This window comes from Acanthochromis polyacanthus, chromosome 11 (genome assembly GCF_021347895.1).
Source record: "Acanthochromis polyacanthus isolate Apoly-LR-REF ecotype Palm Island chromosome 11, KAUST_Apoly_ChrSc, whole genome shotgun sequence".
Taxonomy (NCBI): domain Eukaryota; kingdom Metazoa; phylum Chordata; class Actinopteri; family Pomacentridae; genus Acanthochromis; species Acanthochromis polyacanthus.
In genome coordinates, this window is record NC_067123.1 from 4,049,034 (window position 1) to 4,058,218 (window position 9,185).

Genomic DNA, 9,185 nt, shown 5'->3' on the forward strand with positions numbered 1-9,185 from the left:
AACCGGACTGTTTCCTGCATCTCATTTCAGTCTCCCTCTCATGTCACTGTCAAATTAAGGCATGAATTCTTCATGCTTCAGTAAAAAGTAAGTAGACTTCCTTGTTTTTGTTGGTGAGTTCCAGATTGCATGGTTAATGGTCGATTTAACAACCCAAGTTAATACTCACCTGGCATTTTCACCACAGTTAATGACATCAGTCATCTCTCATCTGGCAGGTTTACAACCAGTAATGCCTGAAGTCATCCCTCATCTGGTAGTTTCACAACCATTACCACTGTGAGTTAACCCCTCACCTGGCATTTTTTCTATCATTACCATCTCAAGTCATCCCTCATCTGGCAGTTTTCCCACCATTAACACCCCAATTCATCCTTTAACTAAGTTTTACCATTGTTAATAGTTTGAATGATCCCTCACCTGGCAGTTTCAGTACCAATAACACTCCGAGTAACCCTTTAACTGGAAGTTCCACTGTTATTAACAGTTTGAATGATCCCTCACCTGGTAGTTTCACCACAATAACAAACTGACTCATCCATCACCTGGCAGTTTTTGCCCCATTAACACCCTGCATCATTACTCACCTGGCATTTTCACAACTATAAACATCCTGAGTAATCCCTCACCTTACAGTACACCATCACTAACACCCAAAGTAACCCCCTCACCTGGCGGTTTTTCATCCATTAACACCTCGAGTCATCTCTCACATGGCTGTTTCACCATTGTTAAAACCTTGAGTAATGAATCCCAGGTCATTAATGGTCTTGAAGCTGCCAACTGGAGTATGACTTCAGGTGTTACTGGTTATAAAACTGCCAGGTCAAGGGGATACTCTGAAATATTAACGGTGGTTAAACTGCCAGGTGAGAGATGACTCTTGTCATTGATTGTGCTAAAACTGCCAGGTGATGGATCATTCAAAGTGTTAATGATGGTGAAACTGCCAGGTGAGGGATGACTTAATGTTCTACATGATCACGGAAATGTGTGTAAATAACCCCACGCTTTACATGGAATTTCTACACTTCGTCAATGCCATTTTATACCACTGAAATGAAAAATGTGCTACCACACTGTAGTATTTGCTCATTTAACACCTGAATCTGATACTTACAGCCATTTCACTCTACTTAAAAAGTACTTTTTAAATTACAGTACAATAGTTATAAAGAGAACTAAAAATGAAGCTTGGTTACACTATCTGCTCTTACAGCCTTCTACATAAACAAAATACAGTAATATTCTGTGATTTCTGCACTTTTTAGCTTTCCACAAGTAATTTATATCATTGAAATAACACATAAGATGGTTAAAGCTACAATAAGAGGGTTGAGTCATTCATTACAACTACATACCGTGCAACTAAATGCCAAATGTGTAAAAACACAGCTATTCATTATGCCAGGATGTAGTATTAGTCCTCAATCTGACACTTACACCTGTTTCATTTCACTTTAGCACAAAAGCAGCTGTTTAAATTTGCAGTAGACTGAACAAAACAAAATTAAAAACCAAGTTTGGTTACACTATCCACTTTTACAGACTACTACACAAGCAGAAAATGAGCAAGAAGCTAGCTAATCGTCTCACAAGCTAGCTTGCTAAATTTACTAATGAAACACTTGATTACAAAACCTATATTTGATGTTTTCTATAAAATAATCAAATTCTGATCAAGATTAAGATGATTAAGTAATTTATTTGTAAATGCAGTTAAATACAAAGGGTAAGTGTAAGTGTAAAAGAGCAGTGAAGCTACGGCTAAAGGTAGCTAGCTTAGTGGCTATCAGTGGCTAACATCTTGACTTGTGACTTTAAGGAGAATTTGTGCATCTTGGTGTGTTTAAGGAACATTTACTTCAGTGTTTTGAACAGTAAATGTATTTATTATAGTTATTTTAATTTGAATATTGATGGTAATTTGTCATGTATAAAGAGAAAATCCAGCTAAAAATATGCATTTTCCATTTAAAACTTCACTGTTTCTGTAGTTGTTGTGTGTCTATTTATTATAATCTCCTCTTGTGTGATCAAGCAACTTTGACATTAAAACAACTGTTTAAATTCACAGTAAACCTGCTGAATACAAATATTGAGTGTGAGAGTAAAACAACAGCTAAGCTATGGCTAGCAGTAAATAGCTTAGTGGTTATCAGTATAAGTAAGGGAGAAATTATGTGTCTTGGTGTGTTTAAGCAACATTTGCTTCAGTGTTTTGAACAATAAATGTATTTATTATGTTGATTTTATTATTAAAATGGCAATCTGTCAAATATAAAGAGAAAATAGAGAAACTGAGCTAAACATCTGCATCTTTCATTTAAAAATTCACTGTTATTATAGTCTTTGTGTGTCTGAATATTATAATCTCTCTTCTCGTGTAGCCAAGCAACTAAAGTTACTCAAATTCTATAATGGAAAGTCCTGCTAGGCTAAATGTGAATCTGTCCTCCTCCTCACTGTCTATTTCCAGCCTGCAGACAAATAAAACATATTCATGTCGCGTAGAAGACTGTGGTGTTTCTAACAGTCGCTCTGCTGTTTCTCTGAGCTCCAACACCACCGAACTTATATTAAAGGACGGAGGCTGCTGCTGCTGCTTTAATATCAGGCCCTGAGGAAGCCGGTTCACATTAACTTTTGCTCACCTATTCAGATATCCAGTTTCAGGATTGGCATTTATGAGCAGGTTCCATACAGAGAGTTAGCGGCTGTAACGCTACACTATTGTGTTCCTGCTCCTCCGAAACAGTCAAATAGCTGCTTTTATTCTCGGTCGCCATGCTGCAGGCTCAGTATGGATTTATTCTCTCACCAGTAAATAAAATGCAGCTCCGTGACTCACCTCCTGCCCTTGGTAACATCAAACGCACGCGCACACACACAAAAGCCTTTTTATATGCAGATACTTTTGCTTTTATTCTGCATTTTGATGGGATGTGTGTTTGTCTGCCTTCGGATGCAAATTTAAAACTGACGGACGGCATATTTTAGGAAAGGCCAGAATTAAACTGCACACTTTCCACACGCTGTTGACATCTTGCTGTAAGTCCACTGAACACACTTACATGCATGTATATGCTCTGTTTATATGTAAATACTTTAGTGCCATCTAGTGGTCATGATGGACTGAATCAACTCTAAACGCCCTCATGTCCTCGGTGTTCGTCTGGTTTGCGTCCAACGCTCCACAGAGGGTCAGCAGGGACCTGATGGAGGTCGGACAGGCAGAATAAACACCTCCATCGCCCCGCTGTGTCCCCGGAGGTCGACTGCAAAACTGTTTCCTTCAGCTCTCTGGGGACGCCAAGGGGAAACGAGTGTGTGAAAGTGGGAGCGTTCGGAAGATAAATCATGACTGAACCGAACAGTGACAACATAATCCTCTGCCTCCACCCGACCCTGGACCAGCTCAGCCTCTCTGCCTAAACAGACGTTTAATAGTCTGTCGACCTTCAGCTGGACTCTGTGCAAAACACAGAGCTGGAAACCCTGAAATGAACAGTCCTCGTAGATATATATATATATATACACATATGTCAGAGTTATATGTGCTTTTACTGGGAAATCAAACCAGAATTGAAAGCGTATTTGTTTAAAGACAGAAGTATTCAGTACTGACAAGTGGATTCGTGAGTCTTCTTGGGTTTATGGTTTTGTTGTTTTGATTTACTCTAAAATCCAGCTGTACATTTGAACATAAAGAAGCATTTAGCAGCTAAACATAGAAGCTTGTTCAATATAAAATCATCCATCTGAATAAAGTTAGTCTCAGAATCATCTGGTTCTTCATCTCCAGTGACTTTATCAATGATCAGAGTTCTACCTTCATACTGTGAATATTTCCACAGTTCCAGGTCCTTGAAGTTCATACAGGTGGGTCCAGATTTATCACTTTTTAATGGACTTTTTCCATCATTTCTGAGCCTCAGAACTTCATCAGTCCAGCAGATAGAACCATGACATTTAGGAGGAGGAACACATATGAGTTCTGGTAAACATTGAAACTAAAATGACAAAAAAAAAAAGCTGGAAAATTACCATAAAAAAAAGACAAAATCGACCAAAAACGGGCCAAAATTGTTGCAAAGAAACACAAAATCAGCACAAAAAGACCCAGAATCACCACAAAAACAGGTAAATGTATCACAAAGAATGACTACATAAAAGTCCAAACTACCACAAAGTGATCCTAAATTACCACAAAAATAAGTGAACACACCACAGAAAGACTGAAAGTCTTCCTTAAAAGTACCAAAATCACCCCAAAGAATCATCTGGTTCTTCATCTACAGTAACTTTGTTAAATGATCAGTTTACCCTCATACTGAAAATGTCATGTCTCTTATCTGCCATACTGATGAAGTTCTGAGGCTCAGAAATGATGGAGAAAGTCCATTGAAAAGTGATAAATCTGGACCCACCTCTATGGACTTCTAGGACCTGGAACTGTGGAAATATTCACAGTATGAAGGTAGAACTTTGATCATTAAATAAATTTACTGTAGATACAGAACCAGTTGGTTTTGAGGAAGTTTTGGGGGAGACAAATTGTTTTTTCTTCTTCTCAGAATTACCCAAAAACAACAAGAAGTTCTAAAGAAAAGCTAATATGGCTCCATGTCTGCAGGACGTGTAAACAGGCACTTGAGCCCTGTGTAAAGTTAACAAAAAGTCTGTATCTTGTGTTATTTCCGTCCACAAAGTCAGTTAATGCAGTTGAAGACCATTTGATGTTATTTGCAACTCTATTTGGTCAAACTTTTATCCAGTTTCATCCTTGGAAGAAGTCCACACATGGCAGCTCCGTCCTCACAGCTCATCGGATGGAATTAGAGCTAAAGTTAGAGCTGAAAATCATTTTAAACTCAGGAGCCAAAACTAGCCGTCTTTGGTGTAGATATAACGATTAATCCCTCAATAATGAAGCTGCTTCCTCCAAGAAATAAACATTTTAAAACTTCAAAACACAATATAAGGCCTGTGTATGTGCATGAATGAGTGAAAAGCGAGAATATTGGAGTCTAATAGTGCATATAGAAATGTTTTTGCATGTTCTCTCATTTCCACGGCACAAAAGCCCCTGATTTCCAAACATCTTCACCCTAAAGCTCCCAGTATCCCTCATAAACTGCTTCATCACAGTAATTAGTCACTTTAGCAGACTTTAGTGACCCAAACCAGATGGAAAACAGCAGATTTTAACTCCTGTTACTTGTTTTTTTGCTGGAAAAACTGAGCTGCGGTGGTTTTAAATCTGTTTGCTGTTACTTTTTCTGTCCAACAGGTGGCGGCGATGCTTCACTGTGCCCCGTGTCCTTCTTAGAACTCTTCAAGAACCCACTTGACCTACATTTAGAGATATCAAACATGCAAATAAAACATTTCAATTCTAGTTTTCTTCTTTGCATTTGACCTCCGGTTCATTTCTGCTCTCCGGAGTGAATTCTTTGGCATGAAACTCTGTGGATGTGTCATCTGGCGCTGCTCATCGCCACGATGAAGAATCTCCCAGAAGAGTCGCAGCAACAGAGACTGATGTCAGACGTCAGCCGGCATCCTATCTATAATCTCTTCCACAGCTCTGATAAGTCAATAAATTAGGGGCTTGTCTCTGAATGTTGCCTTTATACTGACACTATTCCCTCTGTGGCGATTTACAGTTCAGTCCTGCAGTTTGTTACACAGACGGAGGAGACAGAAGAAGCCAGATAAGGGCCAGAGATGGATGATTTATGGAGCTTTTACGGCTCGTCGTCTTGGTGGGCAGATCGTAACCCGGTGCAGCTCTTCTTTTGTGCTGACTTTCACTGCACCGTCCTCGTCTCTTTGTGCAGATAATGAAGCCTAATAAATACCTCCTGGCCTCGGCTATCGGAGGCCTTCCTGACCCGTCTGCCCCGGAGGTTTGCAGGAATAAACCCACTTTGATCTGCTCAGACGCCGTTAACTGCAGATTAGATTCGACTGTATTTGCATAATGCCTCCTTCAGTGGTTTGCAGCAGGCCGGGGCTCCGGGGAGAGCAGGAGTCTGGCTGCTTCAAACTGCTAAAATGACAATCGAGGCACCGTTTGGAAACTCGCCTCATCCTGAGTGTAATTAGCTTTTTGTGTTTGCTTGTTTTTCCCGCTAACTTCTGAGCTCTAATGAGTCCATCCAGCTGTCAGCAGAAAGCGACCCGTCAGATGGTGATAGAATGACTTCATGCCAACTCTGATGAATCATCCGAACATTTCACGCTGAGAAAAACAGAACAAATGGCGACTTCTGATTGGAACCAAGGAGCCACATGCAGTTTTGCATGTTAGGAAACATCATTACAGAGTTTTTCTGCAACTGAGCCGAAGCAGGAGTCTCTGGGATTAACGTACAGACTGGAAACAATGGAAACCATTAAGACTGACTGGTTGAAAACTCAAAAATAGCTCCTCTAACCTCAGTATTAAACAAGAAAAGCTCTCAGAGAGCAACAGTACTCCACCAAGGACGTTCATTTCTCCAATAAGCATTGTCAGAAATGCAGCATTTTTTAAATTTATTTATAGAAATGCAGCTTTTGTGTATTAGTTATAGATGATCAGAAATCACAACATCATAGAATGTGCCTATTTAACCCCTTGACGCCTATTGTCGTGAATTCGCATCATTCCACCTTCACTCAGACTGGAGCTGAGACAGCGTATCCGTTCCCCCAATGCTGGTTTGTGTGTATTCAATACGTAGCTCGGAATCTTTTGCAAGCACTGGTTTCTCGTAGGACCAGTCAGAGTGGGACCTAATTATATATACCTGTTATTATTATGATATATCTGTTCTGTGTGTATTAGATAAATTTACAATCTCCACTTACTGGAGAGCAAAAACATATAAAAATGTTTTCAATGTAAATAAGTTCAGGTGTAAAAGGGTCAATACACAAGGGGTCTTCAACTTACATCTGAGTTCTGTTCCTACGGCCTGACGTAAGTCAGTTTGTAAGTCGGAACTCCATCACAGGAGTCTGATTTATGTCTGGGAGCCATAATGAAGAGCAACAAGTTAGCGAATGTAGCACTATCCAAGGCGGAGTACAACCAGAGAATGGAAACAAAGCCGTCTTATAGCGCCACATGACGACGTATTCATCCGCTCTGCTCACCAACTAGTTGCACGAAACAAGTTCAAACGTAACGATAAAACGCCGTAGGTCGAGGACGTCGTAAACTGAGGACTCCCCGTAGACGTACCTACAAACAAAATGATGTTGCACTGAGCACAGGCGTGTGTTATGCATATGCACAGATACTGAATCACCTGACCTAAATATGTAGCGGGTGGTGGGAACTGATGGGACTCAGAAACACCCCCACAGTTTAATCAGTTGTTCCTTGTATAATTTCCGATGGAGAAGTCCTGATAAGTCCTCAGTAGTGGATTTGTAGTCGAAGTATTTACATTTACTCATTATTAGCCCTTTTGTATTTCATGTCTTGATCCTTCCTCATTTGTGTTTAGCTGCTGTAACATGTAAATTTCCCTGTTGACGGATCAATGAAGTTTATATTATCTTATTATATATTTACATTGCCATTTATTTAAGCACAATATTTATGTTTATTTAATTGTTACCTACAGCTTATTCTGTTTGTCCTGTTTATACACTTTATGTTCATATCACTGTGTTTCTACCATTTATTCTAATAATAATAACAATGCAATACTATCAGTGTTACTAATACATATTCATATATCTTTCATACATTCATGTGTTGTTTATACTGTTGTATTTAACACATTCATGCTGCATTTAAAGCTGTTCTTATTCGACATTTCACTGCACTTCATGCTTCTTTTTCACTACTAGTTCGGTGCTAAACTGCATGTTCTCGTCTCGTTCTCTGTGCTATGACAGATGTTAAATCTAATCCAACCTGAAAAGTTAAAGCTAACTTAGATGACAGCAGTTTGTTTGAGCTAACGTTTAAACTCGTGTGTCTCTGTTTGTCCTGAATCTTTATCTCAGCGGTGATGTTCTGCAGTTTGGAGTGTCTAAAACAAACCGCTGCTCAGACTAAAAGCCGTTTCTGTCTGCAGATATCAGCCGTCTGCTGTTTCCTGAAACATCCGTCCGACGCTCAGACGAACCTCTGACCTCTGATCAGTCGTCTGGACGCTGCAGGCTTCAGTTACCGATTCCCTCTGTTCTGGTGTCTGCAATGATGATGGGTGGAAAACAACCAGATCACACTTCAGGTAAAGAAGAAATGTGGTAGATTCTCTGATCAGCGTCTCTGCAGGGAGAGTTTCTAATCGAGTTCAGTTCATGGCTTCACAACAACAGCTCTGACTCTTTACTTCTGTATCTTTCTTTAGTTCAGCTTCTACAGCTGAAGCTCTTTTAAACTGCTTCCCATTTAAACCAGCCGTGTAAATAAATTAATCCGTTTACAAGACTTCACCTCCACTTGCAAAAGTTGAAACTAACGGGCAAACTTTTTTAAATTCACACTAGTGTGAATTAAAACAAATCATTGCTTTGTGTGATGCTTGATAGAAAAACTGAGCTACTCTCTGTTACAATTTATAATAATTTTACTTCACAAGCGTTTCAACGGTCATAACATGTATCAGAGACAATCAAGCAGCGCGTTTGAAATAAACAGTAAAGTCATTTATTGTCTCCCAAGTATCCTTTTTTGCAGCATGATCTGAGATGCGCCTGTTTTATCGCAGATTTGTGATTTTATTTTTCTGCAGTCAATTTTTTTTGATGCTCGTGTGTTGCTGAATGCATTCTGTAGTTTTCTAGATTAATTTCTCCTTTCTTAAGGGATTTATTGGCTTATAATAGGATTTTGGGGGGGGGGTCGATTAACCTTGCCAGCAAGTTGATTTCTCGCGATATTTGTGAGTTCACAATCTCTCAAGAAACCATCTTGCTCCGCTCCCGCATTCACTGTTCGTACAGAGCCAAGTTGGCACGGGCCAATCACGCCAGCAGTATTCGTGTGAGGGGCGGGATATCCGGGTGTGAAGACGACACCAAGCGCCAGTAGATCAAAACAACACGGCAACGGAGGACAACGATCGTGTAGATTGCTGCTATTAAGTCAATTTTAGCTGAATCTCCTAAGGAGGAAAGAACGAGAGGCGCTTTGCCGCATTTCTGGATGGTAAGATGTTTGTGCTTTTTTACCT

At 39.8% G+C, this 9,185-nt stretch overlaps 1 protein-coding gene across 1 annotated transcript in view; it reads left to right on the plus strand.

Annotated features, from left to right (window-relative positions):
• Nucleotides 1-3,158: 3,158 nt before the first annotated feature.
• The window catches only part of LOC127536076 (annexin A2-like), a 16,754-nt gene continuing 10,727 nt past the window's right edge, over nucleotides 3,159-9,185 (plus strand). The window contains exons 1-2 of the mRNA XM_051955496.1: nucleotides 3,159-3,224; nucleotides 5,844-5,912. Of these exons, the coding sequence (XP_051811456.1) occupies nucleotides 3,159-3,224; nucleotides 5,844-5,912 (135 nt within the window). The remainder of the gene's footprint in view (nucleotides 3,225-5,843; nucleotides 5,913-9,185) is intronic.